We start from the raw sequence: 18,920 nt of genomic DNA on the forward strand, positions 1-18,920 counted from the left end.
TTATCTACTTTCTTCAGCACACTTTGTGGGTGGATGAACACTGCCCCCCCAAAAGTTATGCAGTAAAAATAGTACAGACACAACCACCTGTGGCCTCCCTGCATAAGAATGATGTCTATTTGATGTTGTGTTCAGCTTCTCAGTGATCTTCACACATAATTGGTGACAGTCCACTATACTCCACCTCTTTGGGGATAATGGGAGACCAAGGTATCTCATAGGAAATGTGCCACTTGAGTAGCCTGTGATGTCCAACAATTTCTGTTTTAGCTTATCATCCACTCCTGCAATATATATGCTTGATTTATCTGTATTTGCCTCCAGGCCTGTAGTCTCTGAGAAGTGTCTAAGTGCTTCCATTATTCTCCTTACAACTGCTTCATTCCCTTTGCAAAACAATATTAAATCATCTGCAAATGTCAGGTGAGTGGGTTGTTCCTTGCACATTGGGTGGTATCTAAAATCTTGCAAATGGCTCATCCTCTTTAGAATCCTAGATAGATATTCCATTCCTATAATAAAAAGCAATTGGGATATTAGATCCTCTTGCCTTAAACTCATCTTTCCCTCAAAATATCCATACCCATCCCTATTAACCTTCACCGAGAACTTTGTTGCTGTTACACATGCCATGATCAACTGAATAAACTTTGGAGGAAAGCCACAACCCTTTAACATTTCTTCAATGAACACCCATTGTACCATATCATACGCCTTCCTTAGGTCAATCTTCATTAGACATCTATGTGCAGTTTTCCTATTGTAGTGTCTTAGTAAGTCACTACACATAAGTACATTATGAATTAATGACCTTCCCTTCACAAATGCTGCTTGATTTTCACTTACTATGGTAGGAAGCACCTCAGTAAGCTTGTTACAAAGAACCTTCGATATACACTTGTAAAGTACATTACAACAAGATATAGGTTGAAATTGGCTAGCTTCTATTGGATTAGTCACCTTAGGCATCAAAGTTATCATAGTTGCATTTAGCTGATTGAGCATTTGTCCATTGCTGAAAAACTCTATCACTGTATCAGTGATATCTTTGCCAACCACTCTCCATGCATCTTTGTAGAACCCTGCTCCATATCCATCAGGCCCAGGACTCTTATTGACATTAATACTGAACATTGCTTTCTTGACCTCATGTGCAATTACATCCTTATCAACTCTAATTGCTATTGCACACACAACACATGTCCTTGCTTTAGGAATCCCTGCTATTCCTTTCTCCTAATTCCTCCATCAGTACTTAATAGCTTCTTATAATAGTTGACAAACACATCAACAATCTCTCAGGATTAGTTTGCAGTTATTTTCGCTCATCATTAATTTGGGTCACTGATTGCACTAATCTTCTCTGTTTAATAATGGAGAAGAAATACTTGGTGTTATTATCCCTAAGTTTAATCCATGTGGCCTTACTTCTCTGCATCAAGAAATTTTCTGCCATAAGTGATGATTCTCTGAACTTATCCCTTGCATCTTTCTCCTTTTACTGAAGATTCTGATCTAGTGGTGTTTCCTGTAGCATAGCTAGCAGTTTCTGCACTTCCTCCCTATCTTTGTTAGCTTCATTTATGACATTGCTAAAGTTTCTCTTGTATAATGTTCTTAGTTTCTGTTTCAACGCCTTTATTATTTACAATTTGATACATCTTACACCCCTCCACTTGCATTGCCCATCCCTCTTTAATAATGTGTATGAAATCATGATGTTTGCTCCACATGTTGCAGTATCTGAAAGCTTTCCCCTTCCTTGCCTATGTCTGGATCATCTCTACCACTAATGGACAATGGTCACTCACCCCTTCTGGAAATGTATGAGTTTTACATTGTTGTATTGTATCTATCCATTCCCCATTAACAAACACCCAATATATTTTTGAACAGATTCTATTTGTCCCCTGCTTGTCATTTCATGAGTACTTGTATCCATTATTTGGTAACACCATAAGTATGCCTTATCAATACACTCTTGAAATTCCACCACCTCACTAAGTGCTACTTGGTTCCCTCCAATTCTGTTTTCCTGTTGCAGTACTGCATTGAAGTCCCCCATTATTATCCGTGGAAGCTGGCAGCCTGTGCTTATCTGGTGTACATAGTCCCATAATGCTTTCATCTCATCTCTGAGATGTGCATACACAAATGTGACCATGAATGTGACTTGCATAGGAATATACTTTACTTGGCAAGTTACTGCCTGTGCAATTTCATTAATGATCCTCACCTGATACTATTCTAGTTTCCATACTACCACAACTTTAACATTATAATGTGAGATATGATTGCTATAGTATTGCCACCCTACAAATATAGCATTAATAATATTTTTCACCTTATTACTTTTTAGTCTAGTTTCTGGTAGTCCAACTAGTCCAATATTCTGATCATTGTGGAAGAGTTTAACCTCTTTTTGCTTACTGAGACCATTTAGTCCTCTTGTATCCTAACTCATTAGCTTAACCATCCCCTATAGGAAAGATGGTACCACTCTCTCTTTTCACTCCTTCATTAGCAGTACTTGTTTTTGCCTTATCCTTCTCCGGGTTCTGAAATGTATTGGCCACATGCACCAATGAATGTGTCTGCTTGACTATATTGGTTGGTTTATGAGGCTGCACCTATCCCTGATGTCCCCACCTCCCCTCCCCCCCTCCCCCCCCGGGATGCTGTCTTTGCCATCTGCCCTGGATATCCTCCCTCCCCATTTCTTTGACCCCCTTATCCTCATATGCTTTCACTATATTCATCTCATTTTCAGCATTCTTTTGTGTAACCTTCTCTGGTTGTTTGCTTCCTTCCTATTCCTTGCCTTCCATAGTTGTCTTGCTTTTCCTACAAATATCTTCTGTATGCCCATATTTGTTACAACTAGAGCATATAGAAGGCTTCCACTCATATGTTACTCTTTGTTCAATCATATTACCTTTCTCATTTCTAAAGTAAATCACCTCTGGCAATTTTTCACCAACTTTCACATCAACCAACAATTTTTCCAAGTTCAGTCCAAGTTTCTTTTCAGTATTCTTGTCCACCATGAGAGGTTTTCCAATTAGGATACCAATTTTGCTCAAACTCTTTGCACTCCAGTACTTAAAGTCCAACCCCGGCAATTTGACCCAAATAGGAACTAAAATAGTTCCTCTCGAGTAATTTCCATGTCTGCATTCCGAGCCTTCATTATGAATGATTTGTTATCAAAATGATATATCCCCCTTGAATGACTTTATTCTTCCCCTCCGCATTCTCAAATCTGACCAGGACTATACCATTCTTCATCATTACTATTTTATTTATGCCTAACTTCCCCCAATTTCTCTGCATGTATCCATTTAGGACTGCAAATGGAGGGTGTGCTCCTAATACATAGTACACTATAGCATTCCTCCAGTATTTAATCTCTGTAACAATATCGTCATCTTCAATTTCCGCTATCCTCTGTTCCCCTATAGTAGTAGGGTTAACAAACTTAAGCTTAAAGCAGGCGTTCGTTAATTTTGATATATCAAAATTATCCCAGACAGATGCCCTAGATTCAGATTCCTTACCTGCATTCTTCTCAGCAAGTTCAACTCCATCAACCCATGATCGTCTTCCCCCTGTACCCTAGCTTTTTGTTGCTTCATTCCAATTCTCCCCTCGCTCTTTCACCGGTGTACTCCTCTAGACTTGTGATCTCATTTTGCTCCCCTCTCCACCGGAATTAGTCTCCGGTGTCACTAATTCAACTGAATTTCGTTGAAATTCCGCCGGATTAACCACTTTATCGCTGATTGTTTCATTCTCTTTTGCATTGAGCTTAGGACTGGTAACTTCAGAAATCCTTTTTCCATGGCCACCACCTTGGTTCCCACCCTTCCCTGCATTTGTCGCACCCAATTTCACCGTCGGAATCACAGTTTTTGCTCTCCTCCCATGGCGGCGTACGTTTAGGTTAACGTGCGCTGAGAGAGTTTCAAACTGGCCAACCTGACTATGTTGACATTACTAACGTCTCACCGACTAAAAAAAGGTCGTTTTCTTAACGACAAAGGACAAAATATACCCCTTTCATATCAGAAAAGGTTTAAATGTACCCCCCGTTATACTTTGGGTCCATATATACCCCTGCCGCTATACTATTGGTTCAAATATATTTCTTTTTTGTTAAGTTTGTTCAAGGTGGACATTCAATCCTACGTGACATTGACATTTGATGAGGTGGATGCCACCTGCGCCCCTAATCCATATATAAAAGACTAAAATTTGAAATACAATACTTTTCATGGTAGCGGTAACGTTGGCAATAGTGGTGGAGGGGAAGAAAATTTTATTGGTGGAAAAAAATAGAAGGGGCGGGGGTAAAATGGGTTAGGGGTGCTGAGGTGGCAAGCCATGTGGCATCCACCTCATCAAATGTCAATGCCACGTAGGATTAGATGTCCACTTTGGACAAACTTAACGGAAAAGGGGTATAGTTGAACCAATAGTATAACGACGGGGATATATATGAACTCATATACATTTAAATCTTTTTTGATAGTACATGGTATATTTGGCCCTTTCCGTTTTCTTAATTTTAAAATTGTAAAGAGGCATGAAGTACAAATAGCACGTTATTTCATATTAAATCGGGTATAAACTAAAATAATGGAATCAGAATTAACTATAAAATTATATTAGTATTGCTTATATGTAAAACGAAATGCCAATTAAACACCGTGCAAAATTTTATAAATGAAAGTATTTTTCTAATCTGGCAAACCACCATTTTAGAGGCGTCATTACCTCCTAGAATATACCCCAACAGTGACAGTTCTTAAGGGGGAAAAATTAAGAACATTTCTGTCCGTACAATCTCAGTAAGCTTCGCCTAATTGTCCTCTCAATTTTCTCTCTTCCCATGCATGTCTACTCCTTCCCCTTTTCCCTCTCTTCTTCACTCATATTTCCCCATTTTTTTAATCCTATTTTCTTGAATCTTTCTTTCTCCTTCTCTCTCTCTCTTCCACGTTCATCTTTTCCTTTTTCCCCTTTTCCAACCTTACCAACATTTTCTTTCTCTAGATTAATGATTTGAAACCTTCAAGATTTGTATGAGATCATGTGTTGAAGCCCCATTAGAACCACATCCTTGTCACGTTAAAATTTTGGATCCGTCTCTAATCATCCGCGTTTAAATCACGTTCAAGATTTGTATGAGATCATGTCTTCAAGCCCAGTTAGCACCACGTCCTGTTAAAGTTTAAATTCTGGATTCGTCTCACGGTAACTTACAGTCATTCCACGTTTAAAGCTTTTATTTGAAATGGAGGACAAATTCGAAGATGACGAGAAGCATGCATTAGAAGGTCTAAGCGAAATCCCACCACCAAGAAGAAAAGCACATTCCTACAGCCACCAACTCAGAACAAACACAGGAACACATCACAAACGCCATCACCAAATCCGCAAACACAGTCTTGACGATGATTACATGCCAAACAGCATTAACAACTCCGGTTTATACGAGGATTCATCGGATGACGAAGGATTCTATCCTTATTCTACAAATTCCAACATTATAAATAGTGGTGTTGTTAGCAGTAGTGATGCTGCTGCTGCGGGCCCTGTTGTTGGTGGAAGTGATCGTCAAGATTTTCATTTGATGAGTCAGAATTTTGCTGGGCTTGGTGTGATTCCTGATTGTTTGGATGATGATCAACAACTTCCTTTGCCGGAATTCACTGCAACGGGTGGTGGAGTTGGAATGTTTAAGGTTCCTACTCGTGCTGCCGTACATCCTTCTCGTCCAACTTGCCATGAATTGAGACCTCACCCCCTTAGAGAATCCCAGGTGACAAAATCTTTAATTTTGTCAATTTTGTTATGTTATGATTTTTTGGTTTTATTTTATGTCCATGAATTTTTGGAAAGGGTAAAAAGTACCCCATTTGTATAATTCTAATTTCATAATTCATTTTACTCTGGGGCCATTCATTCCCTCTCCGTTAACAAATTGTCTCGTATTTGTCCTTGATCTTGGCGGAGCTCTGACCTGAAGTATAAGGAAAGGTAATTTAAACCATCTTAAAAATAGATGGGTAAATTTGGACTTTTTCCCTAAAGTAATTTGACACGTGGAGTCAGGGGCGAAGCCACCTTTTGAAAAGGGTGGTCAATTGACCACCCTTCGTCAAAATATTACGAAAAATTACACTGTGTATATAAATAAAATATTGATTTTAGATGTATAAAACATATATTAAACACCCTTTGTCGCACTTTTTTTTTTGCTTCTATCAAGTTTGAACACCCTTGAAAAAATTTCTGGCTTCGCCACTGCGTGGAGTCCACATAATTCATGTCGGAGCTCCTTTAAAGTCTAGCAAATATGCTCCCATCTTATGTTTATCATGCTTTAGATGTATAGGTATGAAGTGTTAGATTATCCCACCTTGGTTGGTTGAGGAAATGGCTGTTGTCTCCTTGTATGGTCTTGGATAGTGAATGAGCTAATTTTTTTGGTTGAGTTAGGTTCAAGGTTCATTTTCTTTGCAAAAGTTTGTGTCATGTTTATGGATTTCTTTTTTGTAAGATAAAGACCAATTTGATGAGCAAACTTCCGTAACTTATCCAAAGAGATATTGATCAAACAATCAGCTATTAATTATAACTAAGTAGAGAATTTTCTGTTGATGTATATTTAATCAAATAATCAGAATTTTGAATTTGTATATCTTTCTTAAGAAGACATGGGAAACATGCTCAATATCATTTGATTGAATTGTTGACTTGCTAAACAATGTAGAGTCGAATTTGTTCGTTCTTGGATATGAAGTTATCAAATGATATATATCAGACTCTCATGCTTAAGCAACTGCGGTGGCTATACTTGTAAGAAATAGTTGCATTTCACTTCTGTTATGGAACAACCTAGTCAAAGTCCCAAGGTGGACGACACGCAATAGAGGAAGAGAGAGAAGAGGGAGACTACAGCTTTGTTGTCATGATATCCATGTCAGCAGCTTGCGAGTCTTCCACCTCGGCACTTTGACTAGGTTGATCTATAACAGCTTCACCAGCCAATGAGTTGAGATTTTTTAAAAAAAGATAAGAGAATCGACTATTTGAATAGTATTGAATGGAAAAAGGAAACAAAATTGATTCCTGTAGTAGTGGCAAGCGAAATGGGAGTAGAGATGTTTAACCTCCTTTATTTACATCTGTCCAATGATGTCCATGGTGGAATAAATAGAAATAAGTTGAAAAACATTGCAATGGAAGGAGAGATTTTGATGAGCAGTGAATGTCTTTATGTTGATTTTCTCCTCCTTTTTCCTTTTTTTTTTCCTCAGTTAATTCTAGTAATGAATGAAACATAACTCCAGGTTGGAAGATTTTTAAGGACCATTGCTTGCACAGAGACACAACTATGGGCAGGACAAGAATGTGGTGTAAGAGTATGGAATTTTTCGGATCAATATGAAGCCGGACTTGGAATTAATGGAAGGGCAAAGAGAGGAGATGAGGATGCTGCACCATTTTACGAGTCAGTAAATACATCACCTGCAATATGCTTGACCGTTGATAGCGGGAGTAAGTTGGTCTGGACTGGACATAAGGATGGAAAGATTAGATCCTGGAGGATGGACCAACCTAATTCTGATGATTCTCCTTTTAAGGAAGGACTTTCTTGGCAGGCTCATCGTGGTCCAGTTCTTTCAATGGTCATATCTTCTTATGGTAATATCTAGATTTCCTTCACACCGTTCATAATTTGTTTATGGAACGAACATATATGATCCTGATCAATGTTTATTATTAACTCAATTTATATATAGCTTCTCCTCTTTATGAGCTCAAGATTTGGATATACATAGCACCCATTTTGTTCTTTGTTTGTCCTTTGATGCATCAATGAACTCTGAACTTCTAAGCATCACGTACTCTTTCTGCTTTACATTTCCAGTGTAGCTGTAATTATTGTGCTTGAAGTTTGGCAAAAGGATTAAAGAGGAACCTACAATTGTAGAATGCTTCAGTTTGAAGTGATATCTCCTAGATAACAAATTACATGTTCAAATTATTGTAACATAAAGGCTTGCAAAAATGCAGGTTAAGACTGCGTACAATAGACCCTTGTGGTCCGGCCCTTCTCCGGACCCCACGCATAGCGGGAGCTTAGTACACTGGTCTGCCTTTTAAAGGCTTGACTCCATAGCCGCCTCTTACCTCTTTGATGTGTATTCAGGACTGCCTGTTTTCAAATGTGGAGGTGGAATATTAGGGTGGAAGGTTAGTAGGTAGTCGGGCGTTTCCCTTTGTCTTCCCTAGTTCGATAGTATTAGTGCTAGTATGGTACCCTTTTTCCTTAGTTTGCTATAGCCGCGTGTCTTGTTCTGTTACTACTTACCTTCGGTAATTCCGTAGTTTGCTAGCAGGACTTCGTCATATTCTCGTGTGTTGTTATCTCCGATTTAGTTTTCTAACTATTTGTCTTGCTATCACTTGCTATCAGGGCTTCCTTCACCTTCTTTAGCCGAGGGTCATTCGGAAACAGTCTCCCTACCCTTCCAGGGTAGGGGTAAGGCTGCATACATCCTACCCTCCCCAGACCCACTTGGTAGGATTATACTGGGTAGTTGTTGTTGTTGTATTTTGTTTTACTGAACATGGTGAAATTCACTTGCTAGCTTTAATCAGCGTATCAAATAATGGTGAAATGATTTGCTGCTTCTAATTTTGTTCCAAACAACAACTATGACTAATTGTTTGTCGATATTAGGTGATATATGGTCTGGATCTGAGGGTGGTATCATAAAGGTATGGCCATGGGAATCTGTTGAAAAATCCCTTTCTTTATCACCAGAAGAAAAACACATGGCTGCTTTACTCGTGGAGAGGTCAGCAATTGACCTTAGGAGCCTGGTTACAGTTAATGGTGTATGTAACATCTCATCATCTGAGGTAAAGTGTCTGTTATCTGATCATGTGAGGGCAAAAGTGTGGGCAGCTGGTTCTTTATCCTTCTCATTATGGTATGTTCCTCATTATTGCTTCTGTCTGATCTTTTATGAAATAGGCAAGAGTTTCTTTAGAGATTAGTTGTCACTCCTAATAACTCCGATAGTTGCGAAACTGCAGGGATGCACGGAGTAGGGAACTCCTGAAAGTGTACAATGTAGAAGGTCAGATTGAGAACCGGGTTGATATATCATCTGTGCAAGATCAATCAACGGAAGATGATCTGAATGTTAAGTTTGTCTCCAAATCAAAAAAAGAAAAGTCACAAGGAAGTAGCTTTTTGCAGCGGTCACGTAATGCTATAATGGGAGCTGCAGATGCTGTTCGTCGAGTTGCGACAAAGGGGGCATTTGTAGAAGATAGTAAGAAAACAGAGGCTCTTGTGCTTGCAGCTGATGGGATGATTTGGAGTGGATGTTCAAGTGGCTTACTTGTGCAGTGGGATGGGAATGGAAACCGTTTGCAAGATTTTCATCACCACCGTTGTGCAGTTCTGTGCTTATGCGCTCATGGTTCTCGAATCTGGGTTGGCTATGTAAGTGGTATGGTACAGGCATTGGACCTTGACGGGAATTTGCTAGCTGGTTGGGTTGCACACAATGGGCCTGTAATAAAAATGGCAGTTGGGAATGACTATATGTTTAGCTTGGCAAATCATGGTGGTATTCGTGGATGGAACCTGACGTCTCCAGGACCTATTGACAACATATTACGACCAGAATTAGCCGAGAAAGAATATTCATACACGAGTCAAGAAAATCTCAGGGTTTTGGTTGGCACCTGGAATGTTGGCCAAGGAAGAGCCTCGCAGGAAGCACTTGCAACATGGTTGGGTTCTACAGTTTCAGATGTCGGGATTGTAGTTGTTGGCTTGCAAGAAGTAGAAATGGGAGCAGGATTTCTTGCTATGTCTGCTGCAAAAGAAACGGTAAGCTACCAACTAATAACACCTTTTACATCTTATTAGGATTTTAGTTGCTTAACAAATTTAAACACCTTCTGCAACTGCTAGCAGTAAAAAGAATTGATCACCATTTGAACTTTTGCAATTCAAGAAACAATTAATTGATTGCAGAAAGTGGAGTACTATATGGCTTTAAGTGGTAAATTGCAAGAAATAATCTAGATTCAAATTCTTACATCTCTTAGCATTTCTCAAGCCGTAGAAACAGATTTTTGCAAAAATGCAGGTAAGGCTGCATACAGTAGATCCAATGCCCGGGCTCCGGGCTCCGTGCATAGCCGGAGCTTAGTGTGCCGGGTGGCCCTTTTTCTCTTAGTGGTTCTCTAGGTTATATTTACTAACATGTTTACGGTCAATCTAGATATTGTAACCTTCTGTTTTCCTCATTTTGTACAATGTATGTAGCAGTATCCTAATAACTAATGTCAACTTTAGGTAGGACTGGAAGGAAGTTCTGTTGGACAATGGTGGCAGGATGCTATAGGGAAGGCATTGAACGAAGGATCAACTTTTGAGCGAGTAGGATCAAGACAACTAGCTGCATTGCTTATTGCTATATGGTAAGAAACTTTTAGGTTACTTGGGTAATCTCTTCTTAGGGTGCGGCCTTTTCTCGGGCCCTGCACGACTGATGGATGCTTTGTACACCGGACTGCCCTTTTTTTGCAGTCCAAACTCTACTTCATCGAACCTCATCCTTCGTTAAGCTTTATTTTCTGACTAAATGGGGTGAATTAGCAGTCCAATCGGCTCCTGCCTATGTATACTAATATTCTTGATTGTACTTCAAAACTCAGGGTTAGAAAATCTATTAGGACTCATGTGGGGGACCTTGATGTTGGAGCAGTTGCATGTGGAATAGGACGTGCAATTGGTAATAAGGTAAGTTTCTTCTCTATCTTAACTTGTATCATAAATCAAACATTCATTTTGATTAGCATTTGAACAAGCTACTTCAGTGTTCAAATTGCTGAACATACTTTGCAGTAAATTCACTTCATCTAATTAAGATAAATGAGACACTAAAGCTAACATATAACTGAGTTTGGCGCATCTTCTTCAGATAATAAATCATGTTGAAAACTGGTCAGAAACTGTTGTTTTTGCCCTCGGAACAATAAAATGTCTGGTATAATTGTCTCATGGTTACACATTTAAAATGCAGGGTGGAGTTGGTTTGAGGTTAAGAGTTTTTGACCGAATAATGTGCTTTACAAACTGTCACTTTGCTGCACATTTAGAAGCAGTCAACCGTCGCAATGCTGATTTTAACCATATATTTAGAACAATGGTTTTCACCAAATCCTCCAACCTTCTAACTAATTCTGCTGGTATGCTTCTTTACCTGTTTTTATCTCCTCCGCATATTTAATTTGGCTATTCACTCGTCTGACTTGCATGCATCCTCTCTCTTGCAGCTGGTGTCTCATCTTCTGCTCAGATGCTTCGTGGTGCAAATGTATAGACCTGAACTTCTTGTAGTAATTGTCAACTCATCTTGTTGTCTAATCCAATTCATGTAAAACTAACCCTTGTTAATTATAACAGGCTGCACAAATTAATCCTGATGAGGGAAAACCCGAACTTGCTGAAGCTGACTTGGTGATATTCTGTGGTGATTTCAATTATCGTCTTTTTGGAATATCTTATGATGAAGCAAGGGACTTTGTATCGCAAAGATGCTTCGATTGGCTTCGAGAAAAAGATCAATTGAGAGCAGAAATGAAAGCTGGAAAGGTTTTCCAAGGGATGCGGGAAGCAATCATCAGATTTCCACCGACGTACAAGTTTGAAAGAGGAAAACCAGGATTAGGAGGTGAGACATATTTATAGTTAGAGATTGCCCTCCCCGAATATGTCCAACTTAATGGTTGAGATACTAAAAAGGACTAAACTAAAACATACATTTTCAATTTTAGGATATGATTCTGGGGAGAAGAAACGAATTCCAGCTTGGTGTGACCGAGTACTATATCGAGACAACAGGGCAACTCCATCCACAGAATGCAGTTTACAGTGCCCTGTGGTTGCTTCCATTATACAGTAGGTTCCCTCGGGGCTTTCTTCACTTTGGCCTTTTTTCCTTCATCTTGAAACTTATTTTTCTGATATGATAGGTATGAGGCTTGCATGGAAGTGACAGAAAGTGATCATAAACCGGTAAGGTGTAAGTTCAATGTTGAAATAGCTCATGTTGATAGATCAGTAAGGAGACAAGAATTTGGGAAGGTTTTCCAGTGCAATGAAAAAATCAAGTCTTTACTACAAGAATTTCGTTATATTCCTGAAACGATTGTTAGCACGAGCCAGATAGTCCTTCAGAATCAAGACACATACAGCTTAAGAATCAGCAGTAGAAGCAGAGAAGACAAACTTTTCTTCCAGATAACCTGTGGAGGTCAATCCACTGTCAAAGAGGATGAACAACAATCAGAGTACCGTCCCAGAGGTTCCTTTGGTTTCCCCCGGTGGCTTGAGGTGATTCCTAATTTACTAGATGCTCTTAACTCAGGGTTATATTTTCTCTTCTTATGGTAAACACCTGTGTATGTTATCATGTTTCATGGCCATGGAAGTTCATATATAACCATGCTTAACCATGTTCCAAACCTCTTCTTGTCAAAGGCACGCTTAAAGCACGACTAAGCCTTGAAGCGAAGATCAAAACATGTTGAGCACTTCGCCTCGCCTAGCAGGCGCTTCAGTGTCATCATCAAGGCTCTAAGGCATATTTTTCCTTGTCAATGAGCTTAATCCTAAAGAGGAGGCACTAAACAATTGATATTTCATTTTATTGTTATTTTTTTCAATTTCTTTGCCCATATATTTATTATTCATGCTTATAATTATTAGTCTTGAAATACACATACATATTTGCACCTTTTTTCATTAAAGCCCATGCTTTATTTGTGCTTTGTACTTAAAGTCCCAACGGACCTTAGAGCTTTTTTGCGCTTTTCGCCTTTGATAACACTACTCCAATGAACTCTTTCTTTAATCATTATTATCTTTGTTATTTTGGTCAAACCCACTTACCATTAGAAAACAGGTAGTGAGGAAGGAAGATAAGAAAATGCAACCTTTGATGATTAGCATTCGGCCATATTCTGATTCTCAGACAGATGTATTATCACAGTCTGACCACATCTACCAAATTTCAACTGATGGAGAAGGCATTTGTTAATCTGATCAACCAAGCAAGCCATTTTCTCTGGATTTATGCCTAAATCTATTTGTTTCTTTGTTAGTGTCATTAAGAGAATCCTATAATACTTCAATTCTATTTTCTTGACTGTACCCAAAAACTAAAAGCAGCTTCAAATGCACTTCTTTAGACGAAAACGGACCTGTTCTGCTAGCAACATCTTATGTTTTTGTTATTCAGGTCACACCTACTGCTGGCATCATCAAACCGGATCAAGCTGCTGAAATCTTGATACGTCATGAAGAGTTCAACAAATTAGAAGACACTGTTGATGGAATTCCACAAAGCTGGTGGTGTGAGGACACCAGAGATAAGGAGGTGATTTTGCTGATAAACGTGACAGCCAGTCGCTCGACAGAGGCAAGAACGCATAAAGTGCATGTTCGCCACAGCTTCTCAGCTAATGCAGTTCGCACGACTTCAAAAAGCAGTTCGAGAAGAAGTCAAGGTGGCGGTAGCTCCCACCATAGATCTGCACTTAGACATGCGGGAAGTGGCTCTGAAATGATGACTGACAATGAAAGCTTTCAGGGTCCTAGATAGCTACATGACTTCCTGTGAGACAAACAGAAAAACTGATTCACAAGAGTTTCCAAGACAATACTCAGATGTTTAAGCATTCGAATTTCTTTTACTGGCAATACTACTTGATAGGATCTTGATGTAAATACTCATAGATGATTTAGAATGGAGCTGAGTCTCCAACTCAGAGATCTTGATAGACGGGTATAAAATCGTTCACCCTTTTTTTTGTAGGATCAATCTTAAATTTCTGTATTGATATGCTACTTTAACTGAAAATTTTATGATCAATTTTGCAGTTCGGTCATCCCAAACCTTGTTGTGCATCAACAGAAAGACATTTATGTTCTTGATGTGCATAATTCTAGCTAGCTCTTAATTCTTCAGTTCATTTTTAGTTAAGTTGTTCCCAGTCCTGTACTTATGTTTGATGCCATTAAGGGAGGAACCTGTCTTTAGAAATCTCTGCTTGCCAGCACATACGCATGCCACAAAAGTAAACTACGATAACGTTGTGATCTTGTGATTTTGGTCTTTCACAGGCATTAACACCAGAAGGGGGAGAAAATCCACGTGGAAAACGAAAGTCCCCTACCAAAAAAGGGTTCGCCCAATACAAGAACTACAACCCAACCTAGCTTAAGGCTAAAGCCGTGGACTACACCCCCATGAGAGCCCTCTATTTGACTAACATACTCCCTTTTGATCTCCCCCATACCTTCCTATCAAAGCTGGGAATGATTGAGTTTGGGATTAAAATAATACCGCATAATGGCAGTACTCCAATGCTTTTCCAAAAATGAGTGATCAAAAGATCTCGTTACTATGTGTATCTTGGGGGTCGTCATTTTAGATGGTATTTCTTTTTTGACTGACTTCTCTTCTAGTAAAAACTTACCTACATTTAGTGTTTACACTAAGTGATGAATACATGGCGCATGTCTTTACGTACACTCTTATCATACACATTCTCACCTTAGTTTATGACTTAACTATAGCAAATTAGTATGGTTTGGTGTAAATACCAGGTGTAGGTAAGTTTTTTCCCTTCTCTTCTTGTTCTATAGATCAGAAACATCTGTGAGTGAGGAGTTAGTATTTGATCAAGCAAAGATGCTACTCTCAAGAATCAAGATGGAGCAAGAAATTTTCCACCTCATCACCTCGAAGAGTAGTGGCTAGAAAGCTGAAAAACAGGTATTTTATGAAGAGAGAAGAACTACAATGAATTATATTAAAAGAATAGCTTTTCTGTCTGTACACTTTCATTAAGAAAATGGTTGTACATAGAGAAAATAAATCAATATCAGGCATCTGAACCTTCTTGTTACCATATAGTCAGGAAACTCCGTGATAACTTGCCCTTGAACTACTAAATGTTAAGGAAATAAAACTGAAGGATTTGTTAGAGCCTTTATCTTGAACTTCTGAGCAAGACTTGCCTCAGGTTGCAACATTCCGGTAGTTGCAAGAACACCAAATCAGAGAATTCCCGTATTACTGCAATATACTCTATTGGAAACATTCCCTTATTTGTTCCTAACTAGCATAAATTCTTCATATGCTTTGACCATTTGGAATCTGGTGCCGTGCACAGACGTTTATCAGACTTCATGGTATAGACGTGTACTTTTTCTTCCACAGAGCTTCAGGTTTGAAACCAAAGGCAAAAGGTTAGTGACTTTTATCTGTTCCTATACTGCATACATCCTCTTGTAGTTTTCAGCGTAAAGCTCTGTATCTGATGCCACAGACATTGCATACGAATGTGAATGAGTCCCAGTACTTCTTATGCTTCTCATCTTTGACTCTTCTAGCCTATGTCGAACCACACAGTAGCACATGGAGCCAATTGTAGTGAGCATTATGATGCTACCAATCGCAGTTGCATAGATAGCAAGCCATCTTTCTTTAGATCCGACCACCACATAAGAAAGCGAAATAAAGGAAACTGAGATGAAGAGACAAGCTGCCCACATGAGCCTGTTTATCCAAAACACGAGTAGCTTCTTTGCTCTCGGTTCAATCACAACCAGAGAGGTCTGGACAACAACAACCGCGATGGAAATAAACAAGGCCATACTATCAAACAAGAAGAAGATTATGAAAGCTGCTTTCTCGGCTACATGCGCTTCACCAAGCGAAAAACCATCTGTTTTCTCTTCAACATATTGACCAGGCACGGTGAAGATGGCAGCAAAAGCTACGGTAGCAATAAGGACAGCAACCACTGTAGCATTGTTGATGGCATTGTTGAGACCACTAATGTGGAGCTTCTTCACCTTCTTTGCAATTTTCCGTACTTTGAAGCCTGTCTGTCGACTTTGTTGGAGTTGGGACTGCACATCATGTCTTATATCACTGACAGTCTGCTTGAGTTGCTTAGCTTTACTTGGAGGCTTTCCGTGATCTTTGGAATGGGTAGCTCCGGCCACCTTCAAAATGGAAACAAGCTCTGGCATTCCAAACTTTTCTGCAATATCAAGAGCCGTTTCTCCAGCTTTATTAGTGGCATTCAGATCGATGCATTCACTTGATATCAGACACTGTACCATCTGCAATTGTAACATACGAGAGTTTCAACATGAATGCTAAAAACAGAGAGCACAGGAGAAGGACACTGGTTTTCCTAAATGAAGCGTTTAATCAACCAAAGAACGTAATCTTTTGTAACTTAAACATGACGAGTATCAAACTCACATATAAGTGGAGGCCCCTCCAGTTTTTCAAAAGCAAAGGTTGTAATTTAATCTGTATTAACAAACAATTTTGACTCACTCTAGCCGCATTTTTTCTTAAGATATAAAATACTCTACTCATTCACCGCAAAACACATGAATTCTGGAATATTGTTTTAACAGGAAATACAGACAGAGACAAACCTGTGCCCGTCCCTTTTTTGTTGCAATATGAAGAGCTCTGTTTCCTTTGTTATCTTCCAAAGCTAATACTGCAGGATTCGGTTTGATTAATTCGCGCACAATGTCAACATTTTGTCCCTTTACAGCCATGTGCAGGGCACTTTGGCCTTTACTATCTGTTCTAAGGCCAATCTCAGGATCTCTGCTCAGAAGAGATTTAACTATTTCCAAGCGGCCCATTCTTGCTGCTGTATGCAGCACAGTCTTCCCATTGTTCCGAGCTATCTTAGCAAGGTTCGAATCAATCTCCAGAAGCAGATTTGCAACATCAGTGTGTCCCTGAGCAGCTGCTGTATGTAAGGCTGTAGAATTGGATGAATCTGTCGCCATAATCAGGTTTGGAAATGAATGCAATAGTTCCTTCAATACCTCTGCAATGTCATATCCAAAAAAAAAGTTTCAAAGAGTGGAGGTAAGAAAAGAACGTTACGAACAAGTGTTAACAGAACAAACTTCAAGCAATTACCCACTCATTTTTTCTTTTTTACTTGTACTCACAAACACCTAAGCTGTAATACTTTGGAGTAAGGACTATTGAGCAGTAGTATCAACTTGATGGCAATTGGCAGGTACAAGTCCATTCTTTGACGCTAAGAAATGTATTTCACCATCATTTTGTTAAAGATGTATTGTTATCTTGGTCTTGAACAATACAATTTCACAACTCCCCTAACAATTTTATAATGTGATATTTATTTAGAGCTTATACCCATGGGAAGAGCAAAAAGTAAGAATTATCTAGGTTCTTTAGTCATGGATTAGAGAACCTCAAAAAGATTTTAAAAAGAACTTATAAGACATCTAGGCTTGTTGAAATTTTGAGCCAACAATTATCTAGGTTCTTTAGTCACCAGAAGTTATCGACACAGTACCATCTAATTTGAGGGTTCAGAAGCTAAAATCCGTGATGGAAGTTGCACGCTATGTGTCAAGGTCAAGTGCATAATATACTAGCAAAGCACAAACCCCATCAAGTATACACACTTTCTATCTGAAAGTTAATTGCATCAACACCAAATGTGAAAGATATTCTGAACAGAAATTCATACAATTAATTGAAACATCATCTCTTTTTTTCAAAATTCTTATCATACTATATATGAAGGGGAGCCTTGGAGTAACTTGTAAAGTTGCTGTCATGTGACTCACGGGTTTGAGCCGTGGAAATAGCCTCTTGCAGAAATGCGAGGAAGGCTGCGTACAATAGACACTTGTGGTCTGGCCCTTTCCCGCACCCCCGCAAAGCGGGAGTCTAGTGCACTGGGTTGCCTTTTTTTTTTCTTTCATAAATCATGCTATATATAGCTTGCTATAAGGGTGTTATGTGTTAGAAGACTTACCAATATGACCTTGCTTTGCAGCAACTTGGAAAGCATCATAGCCATTATTTGCAACAAGAGAAGCAATTTGAAGGTCCAAATGTTTCAACATCTCAGCAACAACTAAAGTGTGGCCATTTTCAGCAGCAACATATAATGCAGTCTCACCCTGTTGGTTTTGCAAAGATAGCAAACTTCTGATGCCTTTTCCATCAAATTTCTCAATAAGTTGTTTCACTTTTCCTAAATTCCCTACTCTAGCTGCAAGATGAAAAGGCGAATCCCCTCGTTTCCCTGGTGATTCTTTATCCCTTTTCTTCTCAACATCAAAACTAACTTGCCTATCCATTACTATCCTAATACTTTTCTCATTTTCCATCACCCCATTTCGAAAACCCTGTTGTTTTTCCATTCTTGAGCTAATTTCAGAAATGCCACTTTTCTCTATACTAGACACTGGTGAATTTTTTCCACTTTGTGAAGACTAAGTAAGCAGAAAGATCAAATTTTTTTCCTATCATTTCTAGCTCAAAACACTTGATAACATCACTTCAATGGAAAATTTCCAATTCAGAGACTAAAATCCACAACCAAAAAAGAAAACTTCAATTTAAGCTTGTATATTTGTAAGATTTTCAGAGCTCAGCAAGAAAGAAACTTCAAAGGTCCAAAAAGAAAGGCACTTGAATTGTAATGGGGTGGTGGAAATTTCAGTTTTTTGTAGCCACTCCAAATATCAAAAGAGACAATTATTTCAGCAAATCAAGAAGAACAGTAAAAGGAAACTTCCTACCCATGTGTGATATATTAAACACGTGTCATAAAAGAATTGTACTAGTTTATTTTAATAAATTTATCACATATATTTGAACTTGTAGTATAAAATGAGACACATATATTTGGTGTGACTTTAAATCATTGCATATAGATAAATTGTTTTCAAATAAAAAAATTTGACACGAACTAAAAAAGAAATAGGTTCATATAAATTGCAA

General features: G+C 38.7%; 2 protein-coding genes across 2 annotated transcripts; one reads left to right on the forward strand and one right to left on the reverse strand.

Annotated features, from left to right (window-relative positions):
• The first annotated feature begins 4,799 nt into the window (after nucleotides 1-4,799).
• LOC109236505 (type I inositol polyphosphate 5-phosphatase 12-like) lies at nucleotides 4,800-13,983 on the forward strand. Its single transcript, XM_019402696.1, has 12 exons — nucleotides 4,800-5,824; nucleotides 7,359-7,713; nucleotides 8,756-9,008; nucleotides 9,115-9,922; nucleotides 10,394-10,518; nucleotides 10,756-10,840; nucleotides 11,124-11,289; nucleotides 11,377-11,417; nucleotides 11,507-11,774; nucleotides 11,878-12,001; nucleotides 12,076-12,436; nucleotides 13,344-13,983. The coding sequence occupies exons 1-12, from the start codon at nucleotides 5,297-5,299 to the stop codon at nucleotides 13,704-13,706; spliced, it is 3,477 nt and encodes a 1,158-aa protein (XP_019258241.1). The 5' UTR covers nucleotides 4,800-5,296; the 3' UTR covers nucleotides 13,707-13,983.
• Nucleotides 13,984-14,872: 889 nt separating this feature from the next.
• LOC109236506 (ankyrin repeat-containing protein At5g02620-like) lies at nucleotides 14,873-18,669 on the reverse strand. The gene is made up of 3 exons (XM_019402697.1): nucleotides 17,947-18,669; nucleotides 16,568-16,977; nucleotides 14,873-16,240 (listed from the first exon to the last, which is right to left on the reverse strand). The coding sequence occupies exons 1-3, from the start codon at nucleotides 18,335-18,337 to the stop codon at nucleotides 15,380-15,382; spliced, it is 1,662 nt and encodes a 553-aa protein (XP_019258242.1). The 5' UTR covers nucleotides 18,338-18,669; the 3' UTR covers nucleotides 14,873-15,379.
• Between the last annotated feature and the right edge of the window lie 251 nt (nucleotides 18,670-18,920).

The sequence above is a fragment of the Nicotiana attenuata genome, unplaced genomic scaffold (genome assembly GCF_001879085.1).
Source record: "Nicotiana attenuata strain UT unplaced genomic scaffold, NIATTr2, whole genome shotgun sequence".
In the NCBI taxonomy this organism is placed as follows: Eukaryota; Viridiplantae; Streptophyta; class Magnoliopsida; order Solanales; family Solanaceae; genus Nicotiana; species Nicotiana attenuata.

Coding starts and splice junctions, on each gene's coding strand:
- LOC109236505 (XM_019402696.1), top strand. CDS start 5,297: ATGGAGGACAAATTCGAAGATGACGAGAAGCATGCATTAGAAGGTCTA. Junction 7,714..8,755: donor AATGGTCATATCTTCTTATG/GTAATATCTAGA, acceptor TGTCGATATTAG/GTGATATATGGTCTGGATCT. Junction 11,775..11,877: donor AGGAAAACCAGGATTAGGAG/GTGAGACATATT, acceptor TTTCAATTTTAG/GATATGATTCTGGGGAGAAG.
- LOC109236506 (XM_019402697.1), bottom strand. CDS start 18,337: ATGGAAAAACAACAGGGTTTTCGAAATGGGGTGATGGAAAATGAGAAA. Junction 16,978..17,946: donor TGCAAAGCAAGGTCATATTG/GTAAGTCTTCTA, acceptor ATGACATTGCAG/AGGTATTGAAGGAACTATTG. Junction 16,241..16,567: donor CAAAAAAGGGACGGGCACAG/GTTTGTCTCTGT, acceptor TTACAATTGCAG/ATGGTACAGTGTCTGATATC.